Here is a 26,138-nt window from a genome sequence, read left to right on the forward strand (position 1 = left end):
CTGTTTTGTGTGGAGGCATCCTCTGCATGATGTTAAATTTACACTGAAAATGAGTCGTAGTGTTGTAGCTTAACACTGGGAGGCGCTAGAGACCACAGATTTAGGTAACATGCAATGCTTTGGCATGTATAAGAACATGTGACAGACAAAGGTTACCTCTTTAGGGGACGGCATTCCTTCCACTCCCACTCTGAAGATGCTGCCGTATCGCATGTTACAACAGATCTCCACTGATCAATGGAGGAGCTTGTAAGGAAAAATGGCGTCATCCTCACAGAAGTGTGTTCTCTTTCAGTTAATGATGCTGCTTCTGAGAGCGCGCTCATAGAGGCTTTGTCCCCCCTACGTTTGTCATTCATTTTTGGCTGTGAATCATTCATGTCCACCGTAGCTCAGTTGTCACATTAGCTTACAGAGAGCCGAGTGGATTTCGTACGACATCGTGTGTGCTTGTCCACTACCAAAGTGTTACATGTAACTGCAGGAAACCCTATAAAAGTCACTCTAAATGTTTTTAAGTAACCTGAAATATTTATTTTCGAATAAAGTCCAACCATCCAACAATTTGATCTTTTGGCACTCTGAACCACTCAAGGTGGAGCTTTTTTCTTATTTTCAGTGTAGCGTTCCAGTGGTACATGTTCATGTTAAATATGGCTAAAAGGTCAGAAGTGAATATGCAGCACAACATGTGCACAATCCCTGTGTGTTAAAGGTTAAAGCCAAAGAGATATTTTCTGTTCTTGGTTCTGTATGTTGTTTGTCACTGAGACCGGATATCCTTGTATGCTTGTCTCTGTGTGAGCACAGAGTCAGCATGCAGGCTCATCCACACAGCAGGAAAAGGTTTAAATCCTTGACTGTCAGTCACATCAGACACATTTGGAGCAATGATACGATGCATGTTGTGCTTTTTAGCGTGCAACCTGCAAAGAGAAAAAGAAACCGCGTTATGTTAACTTTTTGCTGGCCTCAAATCGCACGCAATCATTTTGATGAATACATCATCAGCTTTATCTTTTGTAACCTAAATCTTACTTATTCAGCCAGTGTCCCACTCATCTGTGGGCCACCACTCGTGCTGTTATCTTCTCCACTCACTTCCTGTTTGAAATGGAAAGGCATACTGTCGTGAAAGCCAGCCGTCACTGATGTCTTGTTCTGCTGGGATGAGTCAAACAGAGGACTTTCACAGCTGTGCTTTGCCTTTGGGATTTCTGTCTTTTGCCTTTGGCACGTGTGCGCGGTCCATGTTGGACTTAAATTTCAGCATGTCCCACGCAGTGATCGCTGATTTGATTTCTCTGCAGTCCTTGTTGGCTCGCTATCCAGTTGCACTCTTAAAGAGCCGATGACACCAGCTTGCAAACTGTGAGGGAAAGCTAAGACTCTGAGCCTTGTTGTTTTCTCATTTTACCTTCCTTTTTGTCAGCCTCTGATGCCAACCGAGCAGCGACTATGAGCTGTGGGATGTTTTTTTATTATTGATGGCCGTGTAGGAGTCTTCTATCTCTCTCTCTCTGTGCTGATGCATAAATATTTAATCTGCAGTCAGCTCTTAAAGATGAGGAGATGAGGGGATATGAAGGGCTGGGGTATTAATTGGAGTCCGCGGAGGCCTCGTTGGTGCCGCTGAGTCCCGTCTGGCCTGCGATGTGCACGTTTTATGTGCGCATAGTCAACAGAAAGGTCATCTTCAGACATCCCTGTTCAGTGTGTCTAGGTGATGCCTATCAACCCCTCGTGCAAAGCTGCTTCTGCGATAGACGGAGAGAGCAGTGACGCGAGTGTGCCTGCAGTGTCAAAGAAGTGTCCCTCGAGACGCTGCTGCCCTCACATTCACACACATAAACACATACGAGTCAACAGTACACAGGTTGCATTGGTGCAGTTTTAAGTGTTTTACTAGAAAAAAATGACTTGGAATTATAGTGGACATTAGCAATATGTGCTTTATAAAGAAACATGTAAGCCCATAATCACAGTTTCCCTTAGAGGCTGTGGGTTTTTTAACACTTAGGCTTCAACTGTCCCCCAGTTAATGCCCATTAAAACCACAGCAGGCTTTGCCGTCTGGTCTCAGCCGCCAAGGGAAGAGACCGATGCTCCGTGGGAGACTGATGGTTTATTAAAAGAAAAAAGCAGAGCTTTGCTGAGGTGAAAAGATGGTGGGGAATAAAAGATGCTTTTAAAGGAGACTGAGATAAGGGCCATTAGGTGATGTCGCCTCCCTGTCTGCGCGAAGACGCACCCAGCGCCGGCGCCTTGGCTCTGCCGAGTTTGTGTCAAATCAAAGTCAAAGCGGACTACAGAGCAAACACCCAGCAACACCACTGTCCTCAGCAGCACCAATCACAGCTCCACGTGTGGGGCTGCTGCTGTCTGTTTTAGGGAGCGTGGGTCAGTGTAGCATATCCCTCCTGGCTGTTTTAGAGCCGAGATGTTTTATTTGAGTTTTTACAGTGGAAACTTCAGTGTTACAGCTGTCTGACTAAGCTGGGGCTTCTTTTCGGGAAGGCTCATATTTTCAGAGTTAAAAAGCACATATTAAATGGTGCGCGAGTCATCTCTTTGTTGCCTAATCTACTGTAGCAAAGATTTGTTCGTGTCACCGCGACTGAAATAAATGAAATGAAATAAAGTATACATATGCAGATCATGTAAAAACAAATATAGGGCAGTGCTGCTTTGCATTTTGGATAATGAGCACGACCGTCACAGTTTTCCGAGTCTCAAGATGGAATTTTCCAATTGCTTGTTTTGTTGAACCAACAGTTTAACTCCAAAACCGAAGATGGGAGTCTCTAACACATCTAATGTGTATATGCACACAGCGTTATGTCATTTTACTTCCACACTGTCACGGTTTTTCCTACATATAAAATAAACTAATAATTTTGGTGCCCCCGAAATTCCTTCCTTGACCTTCCTTCATATAAGATCTTTGGTTTTGCTTGGTTTGGTTAAGACGTTTAATTTACTCAAGCATGAAGTACATTTTTGCTTACCAGATGGCAAACATGTTGCACAGCCTCGTCTTTCTTTATGCACTGTGAGTATGTGTGTGTAAAACCCCCAACAGCTTTTTATGATTAGGAAAACTCTAACAGCGTCTCTTATATTGTGATTCCAGCAGTGCAGTAAAAATGTAGCTATTCCTTTCTGTCTGAATACAATGTGTGATCTGTGTGGTGATGCCTTTTTAAAAAGAAAGCAACATTTTGAAATTAAAATATGTTTTTAAACATTTATGTCTTTGTTCATATTTAAACGCATCTTTAAATATGAACAAAGTAGAAAAGCTGGGCTCAGAGACACAAACATTGTAACAATGTTTCACAGAACTCTTGTTCACTTTGGTTTTAAATGAGATTTTCGAGAGTTCGGAACAAATGTAAAGCTGTTGGATGGAGAAAATGCTTTTTGTACATTTTTGTAGTCCAATGACACGACCTGAAGATGCTGTTTGATTGGAACTTTAAGATGATAATCTGCCAATGCATTCATTGGATTTTAATCCTATAGAGTTCTTATGGGTCTATGAAACTAGGCCAAACTGTGGTAGACACCTCAGGAGTTGTGAGGAGAAAAATCTTCAGATTTATTCAATAAAGAGAACGAGATGATAGCCTGGCAGGCTGTGATTGGTGCAGGTGGATACTTCTTATTATCTGGATTTTATTTTATAATCACCTTGGAAGGCATTTGATGAAGTAAAGGTTTGAGTTTTGAGCGGATCCACCGCATCGAAGTGGAGATTACGACCATAACTCATTTTATAATGAAATGAAAGATAACTGAATAATGCTTCAAAACACTTAAGTTGACATTTATTCTTATGAAAATTAGATGATGTCGTAGCAGACGACGTCCTCCTCTTTGGGCAGCATGCAGCGTTTTTGCAGCGTCTGTTGTCACCGCCGATGTGGCCGAGCAGACGACGAGGGAAGAGCGGCATCTCAGAGGTGGCAGGTGGCTTCTCGCCACCAGTCTTGGCGTGATGGTTGCTGTGATATTTTGAGGGTGAATAATTTAAGCCGCAACAACACGTCTCCCCTCACCACTGCGAAATGTGGCTCCTAGCAGCATGTTTCATTAATGCCGTTGCCTCCTATCCCTTTCCATAATTCAGCAGGCACTAGAGGAGCTCTGATGTGTCGCCACGTAGCTCACTGACACAGGGGATCTGGGAAAGGAGATAGAGTGAGGCTAGATGCAGAGGAGGTGAAAGATGGAGCGATAGTAAGGGGAGAAAGAGAGGGGAAGTGTAAAAGTGCGAGAAAGACTACAGTTCACTGCTTCCGCCGCGTTGTTTCACCACCCCGTCCCAGTTGGCAGAAGGATCTGGCCCACTTTACTGCGTCAACGGCAGAGGCTGAGCGTTGCACCTACCATGCCTAGAAAGGGCAATGCATTATTAACACTGTTGTGCTCTCCTATGTGCTAAATACTGCTCATTCCCATTCATGTTGTGCGGGCATCATAACGTTGCTGCTGTGAGATCCCTGCTGAAGTCTAAACATGGTGGTTCACAGATAAATTCACTTTTAAATGACAGCTTTGCTGCTTTTTAGAAGCAAGTTCAATAAATGCTTTTCTCCTGGATGTGCAGTGAAACATAATTATAATTAGAGGGTTTTTTAACCAATATATACCTATACAAATATAAAAATGAGCAGTTTTACCGAGTATAGTTTCCATGGTGTTGAATTGGTAAGCCTCACTTGTTTTATTTTTCTTAAATTAAGTTGATGATAAAATTCTGGATGGGAGAATTTTCTGTTTTATTCGTTAGATTAACATTTTATAACCAAGGTCTGACATCTAAACAGCAGGTCTTCAGATGATGTCCCTGAATTATTCATGATGCTGCTCATGTCTGTCATTTTGGTGGCTGCAGTTTCTGTGTTGAGTGTCTCACACTCCTGGTTGAAAGTGTTTGTTGAAGGTGTTGAAGATTTGTTTGACTGTACGATGGTCACTTTCACACATGCAGCCATGCATCTTGATAGCATCACACATTTTATTCCATACTAACCCATTTACAGATATGTTAAAGAAATGCAGACAAGTATTCCTATGGCACCCCCACTGGGTGGTTTAAATTCCAAATTATTCCACAATTCTAAAGAATTTGAGAAATGTAAATGTAAATGAAGAGAGTGGAATAGTACAAAACAGCATGTATAAGGATATAAGCTGATAAAATGTGATTGTGTTTAAAAAATAAGAAAAATCCACAGTCCTTGTGTGAATGTCGTGGTAATTTGGCGATTCCAACTTTGGTAAATCTGACTGTTTGTACAGGACAGATGTTGCAGAAGTTTGAATTGATTTTAGATTTCGTTTAATCCACACAGAGTGAAAAATACATAAAATCACTTAAATCTTTTAAAAAATAATGCTGCAGGTTCTACAGTAACTTGCCGAAGCCGTTTTAACTTCTTCCCAGTGGACATAATTAACTGCAACCGGTATTTTTTGTTTGCTAGTATAAAAGGATTTGTTTGACAGCAGTCATAGACTGACTAACATACAGGTGTCGAACTCCAGGCCTCGAGGGCCGGTGTCCTGCAGGTTTTAGATGTGTCCTTGATCCAACGCAGCTGATTTAAATGGCTAAATGACTCCTCAACATGTCATGAAGTTCTCCAGAGGCCTGGTAATGAACTAATCATTTCATTCAGGTGTGTTGACCCACGGTGGGATCTAAAACCTGCAGGACACCGGCCCTCGAGGCCTGGAGTTCGACACCCCAACACATTTCATAAAGTAGAACAATGAAGGAGGACTAGCTCCAAATTCTTTAACTTTACCTCAGATCAACCACTAGATGGTTGAAACTTGGACACAATTTTGTGTTCCAACAGGAAAATGATCCCATATGTTACGCCCCAGTCTAGGGGTACAGGAAGATAACATAAGGGGTAGAAAGGAAGTGAACCATACCCAGAAGCCAACCTTTGAAGTGAACGGTGGTTTATTTGTGTCTACACTGAAAACTGAAGCCTGGGGTGAACAAAGGACAAAATAACAAACAAAAACAAGCTAAGTCAGGAAAGGAGGTGTGAAACAAAAACCAAACAAAAGACACGTGCTACACCTAACTCCCTAAACAGGAGGAAACAGTACAAGAAAATAATAAATCAGCTCAGCCCTTCTGTTTCAGTGTCTATTTACAAGTCAACTAATTTACACACTATATACAAACAACTCTGTAAATGTGAGGAACCACACACGAGTAACACAAGGTTTGAAAGCCAGGGTCAGGTCTGCTGCTGTGGTCAGATGCTATGGACCATGCCGGGTCTGTGCCGGGAAAACAACCAGTCTATATGAACTGTATTAATTCTGCCAAGAAGAGTGAAGTATTCAGGCAGAATTATATTAAATATCAAGCACCCAATTCTTGTTTCGTTTCATTATTTTTAACGCATTAATGATGTATGCTGTACAATCTTTACCAATATTTATTTATTTATTTATTTATTTATTTATTTTTATTTATTTATTTTTTTATAAATGACATCAGAAACAGCAGTATGCGACATTATGTGATGGCAGAGCTTCAGTTCATCCTTTGTCTTTTTTTTTTTTTTTTTTTTTTAATAAATAGGACAGGGGGAATGAATGAGAGAAAGAGGGGGAGAGAAAGAAAGAAAACCAAAGGGGAGAAGAGATCTTTACCAAAATTTAAAAAGAAATCGCAAAAATGACATGACAGGAGGACGCAGATCCTTTTGGGGCTGCAGTCGACAGGTTTAAAAACGCCACCGCAGTCCTCTATTGCAGCGGTCCCCAACCTTTTTTGCGCCACGGACCGGTTTATGCCCGACAGTATTTTCATGGACCGGCCTCTAAGGTGTCGCGGATAAACACAACAAAATAAAACTAGTACTGGTACCGTAAAAAAGAAAATTTATTCATAACACACGTGAAAAGACCCAGGAAAACCGAGTTAACGATAAAAATGATAACAAAATAACACTGAAAACCGATAAAACCCTGAAAACTATACATTTCACACCTGAGCCTCAACTCTCGCGGCCCGGTACCAAACGACTCACGGACCGGTACCGGTCCGAGGCCCGGGGGTTGGGGACCGCTGCTCTATTGGACCAATGTTGTACTTCCATGTCTCGGCCAATCAGGTGGGAAAAGGGCTTATCTAACTGCCAGATGGTGATTCTAGTGCGGTTACCAAGGCCTCTGTTCAATTGCTCTGCAGGACTTTAGCCTTTTTGCCCAGGCGATCAGTTTGTAGTCGAGACTGGCCTCCTGTCTGTGCATTAGGAGACTATTATCCCTTTCAAAACCCCATGATCTTCTGATGAACTGTGACGATCGTCATCATGTTTAGGTGATCAATACAGAGACCAATCAGATTACAGACGTTAGATTGCCCAAACTGATCCGCGACTAAAGTGTTCACCACAAACCTTTATTTTGAAAGGCCCTTTGTGTTATTCATTGCTAAAAATACAAACCCCGACCTTTTGTGTAGTGAGTATAAAACACTGTCAGACTCCGTCACATCAGCTTTATCAGTAGGAACATTTTGTCTCCATACTCATCTCCATGTGGAATCACCTCCTTTCCAAGCGCAGCCTGGCAGATAATGGCTGTTTTGTTTAGTGGTAGATCAGCCTAAAGTACATAACCTGAATTATTCATCTCTCGCTTAAGACTGCACTGCAAAGCAATTGCAGGGCAAACAGTTTGCTGAGTTGAAGATGCACGTAAGGGGGGTCCTTGTTGATGTAATGCTGCATATTTAGTGAGTGAGTCATGTTTTATTGATGCAAACATTCTGACCTCGCTTGCTTTAGTAGGCACCAACCTGATGAAATCTTTCCCACGCTTCGTTTGATCGGTGTGGGGCCGTCACACTGGATTGCAAAAATATATCAGCGCTCCCCTGCTGTCCCATTTGCTTCTGTTGTTTTCCTCAGTACTGCACAAAACCCAAAAAGTAAACTTCTGTGCTGTTTGAGGTCTGCTGGTTTGTGGTGTTTTGGTTGCAACACAGGTGAACGCAATAGGTTTACAAGTGTGCAAATATCCTCTGCATTCCTCCCAGCCGAAGGTCTCACCTGCAGCTAGCTTACGATCGACAGTTTGACACTATTAACCCATTAAGAAGTTTTCTGCTGACTATGAGAAGAACTTTTATTTGACCCTTCTAACACATTTCCACGCCAGTGAAGCCTCTTTCTGGTTGTGAAGCCATGCTTATTCAAGGATGTAATCTGCACAGGACCAACACGAGTGGGGCTTGGATGAGGGCTTTTAGATCAATGTGCCTCCCCGGAGAGCTGCTGACTTTTTGCGCTAACAATAGTACAGCAACAGTGATTTTTATTGCAGAGGAGGTTTGAATACATCAGCTCTCTGCCAAGTTAAAGTCGAGAGAAGAAATCCAAGCAGTGTGAGGACACAGGAGCAAACATAATTGCTTTTCTTGTTGCAAGGTTGTTTTAGACTTCGAAGGTGTATTAATATTTCACAGTGTGGTACCTTGCACAGGGTACAGATTGACACTGTCTGAAGATGGTGGGTTACTTATTTGCAGATATACAGTTAGGTCCATAAATATTTGGACTAATTTTGGTTCTGTGCATCACACAATGAAATTTAAATGAAACAACTTTCAGCTTTAATTCAGTGGGTTGAACAGAAAGAGGAACTAAAGCAGTTAGACAAATTAAAACTGAAAAGGAAATGTTCATTTCTAATACTTGGCTGAAGACCGTCTGCTGCCAGTGACAGCCTGAAGTCTTGAACTCGTGGACGTCACCAGATGCTGGTTTCCTCCTTTTGGATGCAGCGGCTTTCAGTTGCTGTTGCTTTGTAGGCCGGTCTGTCCAAAGTTTAGTCTTCAACAAGTATAATGCAGGTTCAGTTGGGCTAATATCAGGGACTGACTTGACCATTCAAGGATATTCCTCTTCCAGCAGGTCAGCTGCTGATCGGAAGGTTGGTGGTTCGATCCCTGGCTCCCCCAGTTTGCATGCCAAATATCCTTGGGCAAGATACTTACCCCAACTTGCTCTCCGATGCATCCATCGGAGTATGAATGCGTTTGAATAATAGTTAGAAAGCACTCACAGTATAGATAATAGTGCTTGTGTGAATGGGTGTGTATGGGGTGAATGTGGCGTGTTGTATAGAGCGCTTTGAGTACTCCAGGAGAGTAGAAAAGCGCTATAAAAGAATCAGTACATTTACTTTTTCCTTGCCATCATTCTGTTAGAGGTTTATCTTAGTTTACTCTGTCCAACAATGATTTTCCAGAACTGTGCTGGTCTTTTAGATGCTTTTTTTTTAGCCAAGTCCAATCTAGCCTTTCTATTCTTGAGGATTATGAGTGGCTAACAGCCTGAACCCTGAGTATTTACTTTCACGCAGTCTTCTCTTTATGGTAGACTTGAATATCGATGCGCTGACCTCCTGGACAGTGTTGTAACTGGCTGTTGTGAAGAGATGGAAATGATTCTGCGATCATACACTGCTATTATGTTCCATGGACTTCCAGGTGTTTTTGCATTGCTGAGTTCACCAGTACTTTCTTTCTTTCTCAGGATGTACCAAACTGAAGATTTTGCCACTTCTAATATTGTGCCACTTTCTCGGATGTTTGTTTTCTATTTTCGCAGCATAAGGATGGCTTGTTTCACCTGCATGGAGCGCTCCTTTGACCACATGTTTTCTGTCCACAGTAACATTTTCCAAATGCAAGCACCACACCTCAGATCAACTCCAGGCCTTTTGTCTGCTTAATTGATAATGACATAACGAAGGAATTGCCCACACCTGCCTGTGAAATATGGTTGTATAAGGACTGAATGGCCCGTAGCAATGGGCCAGGCACCCCATACTCCCAGAGCACCCCCCACAGGACACCCCGAGGGACACGGTCGAATGCCTTCTCCAAGTCCACAAAGCACATGTAGACTGGTTGGGCAAACTCCCATGCACCCTCAAGTATCCTCGAGAGGATAGAGCTGGTCCAGTGTTCTGCGACCAGGACGAAAACTGCATTGTTCCTCCTGTATCCGAGGTTCGACTAACGGACGAACTCTCCTCTCCAGCACCCTGGCATAGACTTTCCCAGGGAGGCTGAGGAGTGTGATTCCCCGTTGCAAGAGCTTGGTTTGCATAGCCGGCAATAAGTCGGACTCGTTCCTGGTGGGTGATGGGCTCTGCCAGGGCTGCCCTTTGTCACCGATTCTGTTCATAATTTTTATGGACAGAATTTCTAGGCGTAGCCAAGAGGTGGAGGACTTTCACTTTGGTGGTCTCAGGATCTCTTCTCTGCTTTTCGCAGATGATGTGGTTCTGTTGGCTTCATCGGGTGATGGCCTCCAGCTCGCCTTGGAACGGTTCACAGCCGAGTGTAAAGCAGTGGGAATGAGAATGAGCACCTTCAAATCTGAAGCCATGGTCCTCAGCTGGAAAAGGGTGGAGTGCCCACTCCGGGTCAAGGACGAGACCCTGCCCCAAGTGGAGGAGTTTAAGTATCTCGGGGTCTTGTTCACGAGTGATGGGAGAAGGCAGCGACAGACGAATTGATGCAGCGGCTACAGTGATGTGGACGCTGTACCGGTCTGTTGTGATGAAGAGAGAGCTGAGTGTAAAAGCGAAGCTCTCAATTTACCGATCTACGTCCCTACCCTCACCTATGGTCACGAGCTGTGGGTAGTGATCGCAAATACAAGCGGTGGAAATGAGTTTCCTCCAAAGGATGGCTGGCCTCTCCCCAGAGGTAGGGTGAGAGGTTCAGCCATTCGGGAGGGGCTCAGAGCAGAGCTGCTGCTCCTCCACATCGAAAGGAGTCAGTGAGGTGGTTCGGAAGAAGATGGATGGATGGACATTCTGTTTGCTAAAATCCTCTGTGGTGATGTATTTCCTGTTTTCAGATGCTGGATAAACTGAGAGACCGATGGACCAAAACTGGTCTCTGGGACAAGCTAGAGCAACAGAAAACGGTGATCACAGAGCCCCGTGGTGGTGGAGGCAAGGGAGATTTTGATGAGCTGCTTCACACGTACTACAGTGCCATCAAATACTGTGAAGAAAAAGGTGAGACTGATACACATTGTTATGCTGACTCTGGAACAGCTGCTGTTTACTAGTGATTCAATGTGCATCATTTACAGTTGAGTAATCCAGAATTCAGCAGGTTATTGTTATTGTCACAAAGTTTGTGTACCTCTGTTAGAAGCAACCTTAATAAGAAACTGGTCAATGACCAATGACACACTCTTTGGAAAGGGGGCTTGTCAATGGCTGTGATTTAATATTATTCTTATACAAGGATCTATAAGCTCATTAAGGTTATCTTAATGACCTTGTAGTACCATATCACCCTATTAGAGCACTTCGCTCTCGCACTGCAGGCTTACTTGTTGTTCCTAGAGTATTTAAAAGTAGAATGGGAGGCAGAGGGGGTCATATGATTGTTGGGGATTTCTCTGCTTTCTTTGTTACATCTGTGTTTAGAGGCTAAAAAAGTAAATGACAGAAATTGTTTTACTATCCAAAAACTTGGATAATGAATCCTTCAAATGGATGCTAGATCTGCCCAGCATCCATTTCAATGAGTCGTACCACTCGAACATAGTTGCGTACCACATACACGCCTTCTCCCACTTCATGTTCACGGCTCATGGCGTGTGTTTGTTTGATACAGATGGTGCACTGCTGATTGCTGTGTGTAGGGGTAAAGTGAGCGAAGGGCTTGATTTTACGGACGACAACGCCAGGGCAGTAGTCGCTGTTGGAATTCCCTTCCCGAACATTAAAGACCTCCAGGTAAGTAGAATCCCAACAGTCCACACAAGCCCTGGGCGTGTGCTTCAGGGCTGCAGGAACTCAGGCTATAAAAATGTTGTAAGATTTTAATGTTATAAAATCCAAAATGTGAATCATTTTTACATAATTAGGCAAAACATGAAGTGTGATGTGATAGAAAGAATATCATTTTTTTTAAAAAAGTGTTAGACATGTAACAGTATATGTAACATCTGCAGCTCTCCACCTGTTTATCACTGACACAGCGTCATCCACCTTTAACAGTGCCTGTGCAAAACCTGTAAAGCAGTTGTTTGGAAAGAAAGGGTGGCTTTGGCAGCACAGTGTAGGTTGGGCCTGTTTAGTTTGTAAGCATCTCCTTCTTTGCTCTTCAGTTTTTTCTCTTTGCCTCTGGTATTGAACACTTTGAACACGATAACTCACAGACATGAACGTGCACGCTCACACAAACACACACCAAATAAGAGCATCCCTTTTAGGTGATCCATGAAAAAGAATCCCAAAGCGATGTTGCCGTGTCTGGCCTGTCCTTAGCAGATAAAGTTGACCTTTAAGTTTGAGTCCCTTCCTCCCCTCCTGCCTCCCACTTTCCTCCCCTTGACTCCTTCTGATCCTGCTGTCAGAGCACAATGAAGCTTTCACTAACCTTTTCTGTCAGGGTAGAAAGATGTGTGGCTGATTGAGGCTTCCTCGGTCCTTTCACCTTTGCTTTTCACCTCAGCTGTCAGTTTCACCTCTGTCAGCTCTCAGGGCATGTCTTCAATTTTGCTGATTTTTCTTTATTTGTTTGATTTTTGGGGGGTGTTCTTGGTTTTGGCGTTGAAGAAGTGGGTCCAAGAGTTGTCCAAGCTCCCAGTTCACAGTTTTGTGCCAGTGTTAGTGTGAGAGGAGGTTTGGACCCCTACAGTTATTGTCTGCAAAGCACTGCCAACTTTTCCGAACTGTGCGCCCCAGCACTTTGTGATCCTGCTCTGATTGGCTCTGTGTGGCTGAGTCGTTCTGGCTCTTTTGTACAGTTTTGCTGTGGTTTGGTTTTTGGTTGTACTGAATTATATGGTGTTATTTATTCATTCGGCTGACAAATTTATGGAATAAATACAATAAAAGACGACTCACAGTATGTTGAAAGCGATGTTTCAGACGGGAAACAGGAACATAACACTGGGGGGAGGATTGAGGAAGCTAAAGCTAGTTAAGGGGGACGTGGAGCTGACCAAGCATGAAGATGCTGCATTTCTAATGACACACTGTGCATCAACAGCCTTTGTTTATTTGCAACATGCGCAGAGCTCCACAGACAGATCGCTGCTGCGTGATCAGGTGGCCTGCTGACACTCCTGCTTCTCACCGTGACTGTCCTTCATTTTTGCATCCTTAGTTACACAACAAGAACACAGTTGTTAGCGTAGTTTTCCCCAGTGTCAGAACTGTAGTCACGTTAGACCCATCTATATCACTTCTGTTTATACCAGCATTGCTAGCTTCCATTGTAGCAGAAGGAGCTAGTTCATTTTTATTAGTCTCAGCTTTATACAGCAATGTGACACAATGCATTTGGATGCAGTCTGACAGAAGTCATAAAAATGTCATTTATGTTTGAAAAGACTGGCTGTCAAACGTTCTGTTTACTGTGGACTGAATCTGTTGGAATCCATAACGGTCTGCTTGTTTTCATCATCACTTTGAAACCTGACTTTCACGTTGTCTTTCCATCTTTTTTGTACTGCACTGTAGTCGTGTTTCCGTCCTCTTCTTATCTTCTCTTTCAGCCACAGAGGCAGCCCCCAGAGAAGCCCTGGGAGCTCTAAAGGTCTCTGAGCTAACCCCATTACACTGTTGAGAGGAAGAGGACATTGACACTAATGACTCTGAGCCTATGTAGCTAGCTCCCATAACATGCTAAACTAGCACAGACACATAACAGCTGCTTTAAGGGACAGAAAAGTTCAAACAAACAAAAGTTATAATAATGTAGCCATTAACAGATCAGTCAATATTTGTAGATATGACAAAATAAAGTTTTCATGGGGTTCTGTGCAGAATACTTTCTGTATGAAGCACCTTGATTCTTTATTTTTCAGCCATTCGGTTGTAGATTTGCTGATGTGCTCGATATCACTGTCCAGTTTGTATGACCCTATTTTGCCCAAGCTTTCTCTATTAGGTCCAGTGGCTGCTAAATGAGCCCAAATCATTATCCCATTGCCACCGTGCTGACAGTTTGGTTTTTGTCAAACGTGGTGCTTTGCATCTGTCAAAAGGCCGTTGTTCCAGAAGTCACGAGGTTTGCAAACCTAAGCTGAGCTGCTACGTGCTGTCTCCTGACAGTTCTTAGTGCACTCTGGTAAACGTTTAAATTTTACATGCCAATTGAGGCCCGTAGAGTCTGAGATGTTGCTCTGAACATCAGGTGATGATGAATTTGCTGGTACATCCACTCCTGGGAAGATTGTAGCATTGTGAGAACACACAGCTCAGTACTCCAGACCAGCACGCAGCCAAAGCTGTTACAGAACTTACCTGTAGTTGTACTAATGTTGTTTCTGAAACAGCTACAAAGAAGTGTGATCTTTGTCATGGTGCAGTTCTGCTCATTACACAGAGTGTGTGTCCTGAAGCCAGCCTCTTCTGTCATAGCGACCCAATACACAGATGCACTGATAATTCTGACGTGTAGATGACGATCGAATAAGTGCCTCACGAGCTGATCATGTGACCTCTTCTTTCTCATATTAAAACGTTTTCTTTACTCACTGATTTTCCTGCCTTTAACTCCCAGGAGTAATGCTGCTTTCTCCCAGCAGTCTTAGTGTGTCTGGGTTTGTGCACACCTTTCATGTATTAGCACGCTATCACGTTTACTCCGCATGTCTCACAGTGACATTCCTTTAATGCATACAGGCTCACACACACATATGTGACATATCCTCACATAGTCACTTCCATGCACTAGTGCTAACCTGTGCATTCTCCTGAGAGCACAAATGGACCCAGACACATTAACGCATTCATTCTGCTGTTATACGACAGCACCCCATTGCTAGGATAAGAGGTGCAAGCCCTGTTCTCTCCATTTAAACTACTCCAGCGCTCTCGATGCCTGCGCAGCCTGCATTCCCAGACAGGCATAACCTGTAGACGCTGGAGCACGTAGCATTTTACTGGCCTGTTGTGTTATTGTGACAAAGATCAAAGGTTGAACTTGAAAAGTCCTCTGCAGAGAAAGCCTTGCCAAAGGTGGTATTACATTTATGTTGAGTTTTTCCAATGGCATGTTTTTACAGTGAACAGTCACGTCCTGCGTGAGTAAGTCAAACAATAAGTAGGTTTAACAAGCAATAAAAAGACACTTACAACTGATAAGGCATCTCTCTCAGTTTAATGAAGAACACAGCCAACCTTTGTGGTTGCCCTTTATTAGAGACACGAGAGCATTTGCCTGTAAGCTTTTAAAACGAATGGATAACGGGGATTTTAGCAGAATGTTGGAGAGTTCATGGAACTCCTCAAGAATAGGTGCTGATGGATGCTCCAGGCACACTCAAGCCACTGTACATGTGGCTTTGTCATCAGTAGCTGAAGTACTTCTACATAACACATGAGTATCCTTTGTTTAATCCTCGTTCTTCTTTTGTTAGTGCATTCTCGTGATATTATTCAGTAGTGTCTAAAACTCTGTTTATTCTCTCAGAGAAACAACACCAACCAACTGTCCGTGTTGTTAAAGCAGCTCTCAGACGTCTAATGCTAAAAACAAGCAACCGTGACCATGTGATCAAATGAGTCTAACCAGGGATTCATTAAAAGCTGTCCTGGTGGTGACTATGTTTTTTTTTTTTTTTCACAAGAGCTATTTAAATATTGGTCCTAAATAATCCACACAGGTTGAAGATGATTTATCATCTACAAAAGGATGAACCATTTCAACATAAACGCTAAAGTTTACACTTTAAAAGATTTGCATGGTTGCACGTTACAGACGCATGTGTTTAAGGTTGAGACAGCTTTGTGTTTTAGCATGTTGTTGTTAGCTGAAGGTGTTATCGTAATGTATGCAGTTGCCCTTCTGTTACTGTTAACTCTGTTAGCACATTTAAAAAGAGCCTGGAAAAGTCCTGGGAGCGCAGCTGAAGTGTGATAGCTGCACCTACGCAAAGCTGGTCCAGCTTTGACACACAGCATGCAGTCCTGGGGGTGGATAGATAGTCAGCCCCCCCGAAACCTCCAACCCTGCAGCAGCTCGGGGTCTGCTGTCTGCTTTGCGTTTTGTGCAGCTCAGCGAACCCACACCCACCTGTCCGCACCCCACAATCAAATTTAGGATATTCTTCTAAATATGTTTTTTAGGGTAATATCACTGAGGAGCTGTCTCCAGGTCCAACATACTGTCACTTTCTTTTTTTTTCAATATGTCATTGTGATGTCATTAGCTAGAGTAGCTTCCTTTCACCCAATTTTTTTTACTAAATACATATCCGCACCTCAAAAACACATGTTTCTTCAATTACATTGCAGCTCGCCAATTCCACCCTCACACGTCTGCTACTCCTTGTAGGTGCCGTGCGTGTCCTTTAATCCAAGCAGCTTTGAGATCTGGTAATCAAAGGTGGTAATCGTGGCTAAATCAAGACTGACTTAAGACAAAGACCAAAATGAAATTTAAAGAGGACTCGAGACCTTTAGTTAATGCTTACACTAGAGTCGAGCTGATTTTTACCAAGAAAACTCGTGAAACAAAGACGACTTTGAAGCAGAAGTTCAGCTTCTACATTCTTTTTGATGTGGTTTACCATTAACTGCCAACTTGAACTTAAGCGTCAGATCAGCAAGCTTCAACCTTACGCTCAGTCCCGCAGCCTGACTTTACTAGTATGGGTTCAAACTGGTCATAAATATTTTAGCGCGGTTAACTCGCGCCGCCGTCCAGCCCCACGCACGGGGCGATCCTTGCTAACGGAGATTTGCCTCGTTGATGCGGTTATGGCTTTAATGCCATTTTAACGAGATTAACGCTGACAGCACTAAAATATTTTGTACTTGTAAATCAAATGCGTAGTTGTGAGTTTGTGAGTAGTTTTGTAACCTTGTAAACCAAAATATCTGAAAGTTTTATGTTTGTGCATCTTTAGATGAGAATTTGTTCGTGAGAATGTTTTTGTTAAGGCCTGCTTACAGACACGAAGCAAACAACGACGTGTAAAACTGCACTCGCACACCGTGGCTGTGTGACTTTCAACTTACAAGTACAAATTTTGATCCAATTTTTCTTCCTTTCAGCTGATTGGCCAATGTCATGTCAGTCACAAATGTAACAATCCAATCAGAGAACAGATGGGTTTGGCTGTCAGTGATGCTATACTGAGCTTCAGGTCCTGGAAGGGGAAATGCCCTTTCACATGCCAGCGTTTTCCTTCATCAGCACAAGGAAAACATTCTGTGCGTGTCCGAGTTTGGTGAATTGTTGTCGCAGGTTTACGTGCTCACACAGGGACCTCCGGAGCCTTTTCAGCGGCTCTGTGGACCTCGGAGGGGGGGAGGGGGGGGGGGGATGTTGTGGAAATGACACACTCTTCACTAGTTGATAGTTACAAAGCTTTCTTCGTTATGAATGGCGATACATGTTTTTATTGAACGTTTGAAGATAATACAACACAAACTCTTGTAGAGGACATAAAGACAGAGAGATACATGCTTTGGAAGGACAAGGATCAGGTGCATCTAGTACACGACAGAGCACAGCGGCCAGCGCAACAAGTTTTGGATCCTTAGCTTTTAGTTAGCGGTGAGCGCGTCTGTTGCGAAAGGGCCTTTATGCTGCACAGTGTGACTCGCAGCAGTGGTCCCGGGTCAGCCCTGACTGTGTGTCAAAGTAATAATGGTATTTCAACTTTATCCTTTCAACAGCAACCGAAGGTTAAGGGACCTAGCTTGTATGACCCCTATGGGATATTCCTATAGAGGTGCTCCAGCTTCAAACTGCATTACCTGGAAATACAGTTTGAAGCTGGAGGACCTGAAGCTCAGTAAAGCACCCCACTGACAGCCAAACCCATCTGTTCTCTGATTGGATTGTTAAATTTGTGATTGACCAATCAGCTGAAAGCAAGAAAAATTCGTACTCGTAAGCTGAAAGTCACACAGCATAAATGTATCTGTGAGCAGACCTTAACAAAAACAGTTTGTAACAAAGTCTCATCTGTGGATGCACAAACAACATTTTCTGATATTTTTGGTTACAAGGTTACAAAATCCAGTTCACAACTATGCATTTGAGTTACAAGTACAAAATATTTATGACCACAATTTGAGCCCATATACTAGTCATGGATATTTCCTTTGAGAGGAACAATTAAAGAATAAGTAGGTCTGTATGAAGCTCTAGTGTGAGCTGATCCATGAGCAGATTGGAGTGCGATAGCCTGATGTCCTAGTCTGATGTCCTGAGTGTGAGCACACACACACACGGAGGCTGTCGGAGACGAGCCGCTCAGCTGTCAGCTCGGCCACATGTGGCAGATGAGGCGCTCAGCAATCTCAGTGACAGGCACAAGATGTCCCGGACTGCCAGGGGCGTGCACGCTGACACTGACGTGCATGCACACGCCCTGCGTAAAATGTAGCTCAAACAGATGCGAATCATGCCTAGTGGTCAAATATATGTTTTTAGGGATGAACAGGTTGCTGTAGAGGACAAGGCGAAAGCAAGCGAGCGATCTCTTGACATTTTAACTAATCCCTTCTAGCTTGTGGTTTCTTGCACATTTGTTAGATTTGCTAGCAGCCAGGATTGGCTTTTTCACATATGCAACCTGTCATGTCAGATTGGACGATGACATGGGACAGACCAGGGATGTGATGGCTGGAACACTGAAACGGACTGTGATTGGATTTAGATGACACCACCGGCTCGAGGCTACCGGCCTTTCTCGGGCTCTAGAAGTAGATTCTTTAACTGCTTTGGTGTCTCACATGTTGGCAAACCTCTCACCGTGAACCCGGCAGCGTTTTCGAGACGTCCTGCGATACGGCCACACGGACGTCCCTCCTACTGAAAACCTCTGTTATTGTTTTAAATCTCTTGATAAGCGTCGGCTTGCAGTCTCCAACCTATAAAAACCTTTTTATTGGTTTTAGTGTGTTCCAAGGTAGCAGCAGGTGTTGCACGCATGTTTGCATGCTTGTTGAGTGAGGTGTGATTAGTCACAAACCAAGTTTAGGGTGACATTTAGGATTTCCTGTGACTCTGCTTGTTTGTTTACGCACACAAGCCCGGGAAGGCCACAGTGGCATTGCGTGATTGGCGTGAGGGAACAGCCCGTACCTGTCATGGCCCCGTGTTTGGTGGCTCTGGGCAAACACACGGTACCTGTCAAAAGCAGTTAGAGCCCCGTTCAGCAGCCTGCCCTGCACGGCATCCCGTCAGACGCCAGCTGAACTTTTCACTTGTCAATTCTGAAAGGTTAGCGCTAAAATCAGCAGCGACAGATGCAAATGGATGGATGCTTTCCTGGCATTTCTGCGCAGGGATGCTTCATGTCGCCTCGACCACCTTGTCTGCCCCCTCCTACCTCCGCTCTACTCTGTCATGGCCTCTCGTTAGCCCCTCTGTTACCCTTTCAGAATACATCTGTCTGTGCAGACGGGCAATACCTCACCACTTCAGGCTTCAAGCTTACTCATATTTCGGGGGAATGTTTACCCAGTTGATGTTCTCCTTCATAGTCTGTTTTAATTCAATCTGTTCTTAATTATTAACTGTGCATGAATCCTTGTTACCAAAGGTGTTGCCATACAGTTATATGTATGGCAGGGTATTATGTTTGGCTGTAGTCAAATCAGAAACCCTTTCGTGACCAAGCTGTGATTTATAACCCAGATATTTAGTTAGTTTTGTAAAGAAATGATCAGTTCAGACATCCAGTAAAAACAAAAATCTAGACATTTTCAGTTTACAGCTCCTCCACACACATCGTAAACTCCCTGACTTTGTACTCTGGGTCTGAAGAAACCAGCCGTTTGTAGCTTGTTGTTTTTATTTGTTACCATTCTTTATATTTTTGGGTGTTTTAAAAACTGAATCAGTAAAATGAATATGGGGCAAAAAAATCAAAACAAAGAGCAACAATAACCAAAATTTGATGCAAATTGCTGCCATCATGGATCATAGACCTCCAACTCCATACTTTGCTGGTTGCATCTCAGTCTTTCTCTGTTGAGCGTCCCGGGACACTCAACAGAGACACCTGCCGCACCACCGGCGACTGAAAGACGAGCCGTCTTCACTCGTTTTCAGTTTAGTTTGAGGAGCCCTCTGAGTTTTTACTCCAAATATTTTTATTGAGTTATTATGAATACAGTTTACGAAAAGAAAAGAAAAAAGGGAAACACAAAAACTGGTTACATTGAATAGAAAAAAAGAGCTTCTCATGTTAGAACATAAGTAAAGGAAAAGAAAACAAACAAACAAAAATTAACAAAAAAGCACAACTGCGATTAATACGAACACACCCTTTCCTTATAAACCCCACAGAAGTTAGCTGCAGCACCACTGAGCTTCATTAACAAGCCCTCGACGGACCCGTATGGAGTCATTTTGATTCATTAACTCGAGCTGTGCTTTACTGACTTACCTCCCCGACTCTTACCTCAGTCTGATTTTGGTGAACTCTGCCGTTGAGCCCTGGGCTGGCCGGGAATTGAACCCGACACTCACTGCCTAAAGGCATGTGACTATCATGCTGCCCTGATGTTTTGCTTTCACCGCTTCTTGTTTTTCATTTTAGCCTCGATGAAATGTTTTTGTATTTTTTTATACCTGTTGTTTGTAAATATTCTCCATCAACACAAGTGACTTACAGACATTTAAAAGTTGTTCTGTTTGTGTTCCAGGTGGAACTGAAGATGAAGTACAATGACCTGCACTCTAAGTCCAGAGGTCTTCTCCCAGGCAGTCGCTGGTATGAGATTCAGGCCTACAGAGCCCTGAACCAGGCCCTGGGGAGGTAAACCTCTGCAGCTGCTTCAGATTTAAAACTGAGCCTTTTGCACTTCTAAATGAAAACTCCAAACTTGATTTTACAGGTGCATTCGCCACAGGAATGACTGGGGAGCTCTAATTCTGGTGGATGATCGGTACAGGAATAATCCTAATAAGTACATCACAGGTACTCTGCACTATTCATCCGCCCACTTTTACCACTAGATGGCACTGGTTATCCACTGCAAGATGTTTGCTAGCACTTGTCTCTGTTGTGTGTCTGTAATCTCAGGTCTGTCTAAATGGGTCCGCCAGCTTGTCCAGCATCACAGCACCTTCAGCGACGCAATGCAGTCTTTGGTTGCATTCTCTCAGGTGCAGAAGAAGATGGATGGGGCTCCTGCTGACAGGCAGGCCATCAGCTCTACTGTCTCGTCTCCCAGCAGCCACCTAGCAGCCGCTGCAGAGGGACATAGTCTGCCTGAGGCTTCAGAACCTCAGATACCTATCTCATGTGTCAGACTACCTGAACCCCAGCAGCACTCAAGCCCCTCAGCCGACCTCATTTGTTCCCATACACAGTTGAAAGCTGAACAGAAAGAAAAAGCAGGTGAGATTGATGGATCTGTTGAGAGACGAATTTTCGGGAAGATCAATATCTCTTTAAAGTCTTATTGAAGGACCTAAAAAATACAGCAGGTATAGATCTCGGATCATCAAAGCTGGGCTCTGTCCTCTCTGTTAAGGCCTGTCCAATAATGCTGCCTTGAATGGTACCGAGAGGTTTAAATGAGCAGTAACGATGAAGTAACTGAGGGCCAAGTAGCAATGGAGGCACCCATAGTGTTTCCACCCTTTCTTGTGCATATCATCCTCTTCTTTCTTCTTCTGCACTTGGGAAAATGTTTGAAACAGTCCTGATTTTTCTTGATTTGTTTATTTTTGTCTGTGCCCCGATACTTTGCCACCAGTGACATGAAGATGTATTCCAAGTCATGAGTTATTTTTCATTAAAAATGTCAAAAACCTTCAAAGAATCACAAAAGTTATTATGTGGATTTTTAAAGGGATGTGCTAGTTGAAATCAGTGGCAAAGCTTTACGTTATCAGACCTGACTGTGGTGTGCTGCATTGTGTAAAAGCATACTAAATTTGACCAATAGGCTGTGCAGCAGTAAGAACACGTGCCAATCAAATTCATGTTGCTTTAATGCGTTTCTTTTACCGGCACTTACGACGCCTTTAAAAAGATCAGTGAAGTAGCCGTGATGTCCGTGGACTCTCATGCATATGTAGAAAAAAACACGGAGAAGGGGCTTCGTTACCGTACAGGCAGCAGACGCGTACCGAACCGTGGCTATAGAGCTCCACTGAGACAGAGTGGGTTCGTTTCACAGTTTCAGTCTTTCACATCTGTGTCCAACAATCTTGGGTGACCTGGTAGTCAGGTTGTTGCGTATCACACAGACTCCCTGATTTGAATTCCAGTTGGCTGAATGTCCTCACTTGTTTCAAATGTGTAAATAAAAGTCAGAAAATAGAGAGATTTCTACCGCTTTCAGACGTCTTTTTCCTTCAGCAGATGTGTTGAAGGAGGTAATGTTAGATTTGCACGGTGTGAGGCAAGTCCAACTTAATTTTTCATGAATCGTGACCTTTTATGCACAGACGCTTTTGAAAGACGGGGATCAAAAGGTGCGTATCGTTTTTGTCAAGGGTGTGCCGGAGCATGACATCACGCGGAGGAAATACGCCGAGGTGACGTGTTTGCACATCGCCTTGGCGACGCCCATTGTCTTTGGGGTCATGACGAGGTTGAGCTGTTAGTCTGTTTGAGTTCAGTGTGGTGGATAGAGTGGTAGAGGAGCAGTAGCCCCCCCGTCATAGTTGGGAGTGGACGTTGGGGGCGGGGGCCATGGGATCAGTTGAGTGGCTTGCCTCATTACTGTAAGGTCTTTTGCATGCCTGAGTGGCGCTGGAGCGAGCTGATGAGCAGATGTTGGACTGTTGCTTTTAATTAAATCCTCTTAACCTTTGTTCGGGCTCTATTGAGCGTATGCTCACGTTTGCTATATCTTTCTTTATCAACTGACCTCCTAGCACACACTGCTGACAGTCTCAAAACCTTGTCAGTATAAACGTGTGTTCTGTCAGTTTCGAGCTGCTTTAAGGAGAAAAAGTGTCCTCGTGAATATTAAAATATGTCATTTTCTTTTCATGATGCAGACCAGTTGAAGAAGCAGCACCGTCCCTCAGAAGAGCCTCTCCCACTTCAAAAAAGAGCAGCGCTGCCTCTGTTCTCCATTTTCACCTCCAGCCCCACCAACCACACCTTCAGGAAGCCCATTTTTAAAAGAAGTGCACCGAGTAGTCCTGGCCAGGAAACGTCCAATTGTTGTGACGACAAAGAAAACCAGCAGATCGCCTCTGCATCACTGAAGACTAATGGTTCAGCCAGAGGAGACCAAACCAGTCTGGCTCCAGAGCCCGCTCCAGTAACGGCCCCGCCCAGCTGTGAAAACGAACCACCTGCAGCAGGCAGTTCAGACGAAGACGAAAAGGACCAGACTGTGTTTTTTACTCCAGAACTTTTTGAGGGTGAAGGAGATGAAGGCGGTGCACAGGAGGAGACGAAGGCAGAGTCACTTCCAGAGTCGGTCCAAGGAGCAACGAGCACAGCCTCGGTGACCGAAGAGCTCCTCAGCTCTGAGCAGACCCACGTGCGAGGGCTCGCCTCAGCTCTGGATGGACAGAGTGCTGTTTCAGTCAGTGAGCAGAGCGCAGGACTGTCGCAGGGGAAGGAAGAAGTCAGAGGACAGAAGCAGTATGAGGAGGGAGAGGGTAGACAGAGAAGCAGCAGGCTGTCCAGGTCCAGACAGAACGTTTCCTCCACTCAAACAGGTCTAACTACTGCTCAGCAAGACGAGGCAGAACGTCCTACACTACAATAAACATTCAAAACATGGAAACCAGATTCATGTTAAAATCAGCTGAGGTGCAATAGAAAGCCCTACATTCAGTTCATCATTTAGTCCTGTTTAATGATGTGTTTGTAGATTATGGGTGAGGAAGGGGAATGTTTTAGATGTCTGAGTGAACCAAAGACGGGCCTTTTTTCAGTCTCATTTACAACCATGTAATTATTTGTTGTGCAGTAAGTACAAATATTTGCATAAACTTTGTTAGTTCACAATAAAATTGTTCATCTCTATTCCTGTGGTGATTTTGTGACAATTTCTTTTAGTTTGATGTTTTTTGTGTCTGTTTCAAACCGATATGAGTCTTACGCCGCTGGCAGCAGGTAGGTTGTGTGTTTATCATAGCTGAGTAAAGCTGCGTTATTTGAAATAAAAACATAAACAGCTGTCAGTTTGTCACTAATTTGAACTTAAACTAATATTAATGTCAATAGTTGTCCTCTTCAACATGGCTGAGCAGCCATCAGTCCAGGCAGGCGAGTCAGAGTCATGTCAGCTCACGAGCGACGTAGAAACCAGTTTGATCTCAACTGGGCCAGATCAGCAAAGCTAACAGCCACAAGGTTTCGCCTTTGCAGCGCCATGTTGGACCCCTGCTGGCGTCAGAACTCTTAAGCCTTCATGGCGTGGATCCAGCAAGGCGCTGAAAGCTGCTCTCGGAGATTTTACAAACATGCCGACTGCACAGCCTCGGCGTCTCTTGTTCCACGGTTCATTCCTGCGGCGCTGCCATTTGAGTCCAGTGGACTTAATGTTATGTTGAGAAAACACTTTCAGATGATTTGAGCTTCGTAACGTGGCGCCTTATCCTGCTGAACGCAGCCACAAAAGCTGGTTTCGCTGTAGTCGTAAAGGGATGGATGTGGTCTGCAAAAGCGCTCAGATAAGCTGTGGTATTTAAACGATGCTCAATTTGTACTAATGGGCCCAAAGTGTATCCTCTACACCTTAAACCACAACCAACCTGAACCACTGACACAAGGCACAATGGATCCATGTTGTAAAGTCTGAGCCCACCATCGGATGATGCAACAACACATCTTTTGTAGCCTCAGACTCCTTTCCTTAGCTGGCAGGAGTAACAGCTGCTGTGTTCAGAGATGCTCTTCTGCATATTGTAGTTTTTTAAATCTATGTGATTCAAGCAGATTCTCTACAGATAGAAATAGTTTTTAGACGTCTGCACATCTGTGTAGTGCTGGTATCACCACAGTAGTGACCAGAACACAATTTATTGAAAAAATGAAGTAATTAATAACTTCATCTACGGAAAACAATCTACTGGACTGAAGTGACAAGTCAGCATGGCCACCAGGCCCAGGGCTGCTCGACGTCCCTGCCAAAACATCCAAACCGCTCATCCAGATGAGGCTGGCGTTGTCCCACTTTTCCGGCATCGCGCACTATTCAACAACAGCAAGTACAGTCGGTAACGTTCAGAAGGAAGTCGATAAAGAGTGAATTTGTTGTCCCATCCCTGCTGTGGTTCACTAGTTATTGACACGATCATTTCCATAGATTTGATTTCACTTCTGTGTGACTGACTCGCAGTTTGACGGTAACTCCTGCCGTCATCCTCCAGTTGTAGAGGAACAATTGGTATTTGTGGCTCGTGCGTGTGCATAGCAGACTGTGTGTAATCAGTGTAAAGGTCAGCCTTGAGTGTTTGTGTCAAAAGAGGGCATGTCGTTTAATCAAACCAATGCTAAATACAGAATCATCAAACGGGCCGAGTTGAAAGGAGGCAGAACGATGACATTAAACGTGATTACGCTGATGTGATTCGTCTCATTACGGGATGAGCTTCACCAATGTGTGATTTGCACAGACGAGCAGAGTCGACAAGTGTTCCATTAAAGCCTTTCTTTGCTCGTCAGCTGCCTACCCAAGACCCTTCTACATGTAATCGTGCATGACCACTCGTTAACATAATCAAAACTCGGAGCGCGGAGAGGCCGGCGAATGTGTGTTAAAAGCACTTAATAGGGAACCCGCATTACAGGAAGGCCCAGTAATGGCTGTGGATGACTGTGTTCTTTGCCATTAACCTAATTCAGCCTTTTCCCTAACCAAGTCATTAAAGTTACACTATAAAACATTTTTATTTAAGAGACACACACTGGAGCCAAAGTCACAAATTGGAAGTGCAACAGAAAAAACAGTAATTTTACAGATTTTTGCTGCTTGCCTAAATTCAATTTTGGTGCTGGAAATGGTCTGTGCCATCAGAGGTTTTCAATAACGTGCTCTTTCTGCTCGTTCCACACTTTTTAAATTATTGTGATGGTGAAGCAAACTGCAAACAGTCATTACCCCCAGTTTGGACTCTGCTTTTAAATTAAGCATAAAACTTTTTGATGAAGCTCATA

At 43.8% G+C, this 26,138-nt stretch overlaps 1 protein-coding gene across 1 annotated transcript in view; it reads left to right on the plus strand.

Moving 5' to 3' along the window:
* brip1 (BRCA1 interacting helicase 1) overlaps nucleotides 1-23,983 on the plus strand; it is a 39,730-nt gene extending 15,747 nt beyond the window's left edge. Inside the window, exons 15-20 of the mRNA XM_005930852.3 lie at nucleotides 10,920-11,082; nucleotides 11,693-11,814; nucleotides 20,704-20,816; nucleotides 20,896-20,978; nucleotides 21,084-21,401; nucleotides 23,018-23,983. Coding sequence (XP_005930914.1) covers nucleotides 10,920-11,082; nucleotides 11,693-11,814; nucleotides 20,704-20,816; nucleotides 20,896-20,978; nucleotides 21,084-21,401; nucleotides 23,018-23,742 — 1,524 coding nt within the window. The 3' untranslated portion in view covers nucleotides 23,743-23,983. The remainder of the gene's footprint in view (nucleotides 1-10,919; nucleotides 11,083-11,692; nucleotides 11,815-20,703; nucleotides 20,817-20,895; nucleotides 20,979-21,083; nucleotides 21,402-23,017) is intronic.
* Nucleotides 23,984-26,138: the final 2,155 nt, after the last annotated feature.

The sequence above is a fragment of the Haplochromis burtoni genome, unplaced genomic scaffold, assembly GCF_018398535.1.
Source record: "Haplochromis burtoni strain Fernald_Lab_line unplaced genomic scaffold, NCSU_Asbu1 Contig_132, whole genome shotgun sequence".
Taxonomy (NCBI): domain Eukaryota; kingdom Metazoa; phylum Chordata; class Actinopteri; order Cichliformes; family Cichlidae; genus Haplochromis; species Haplochromis burtoni.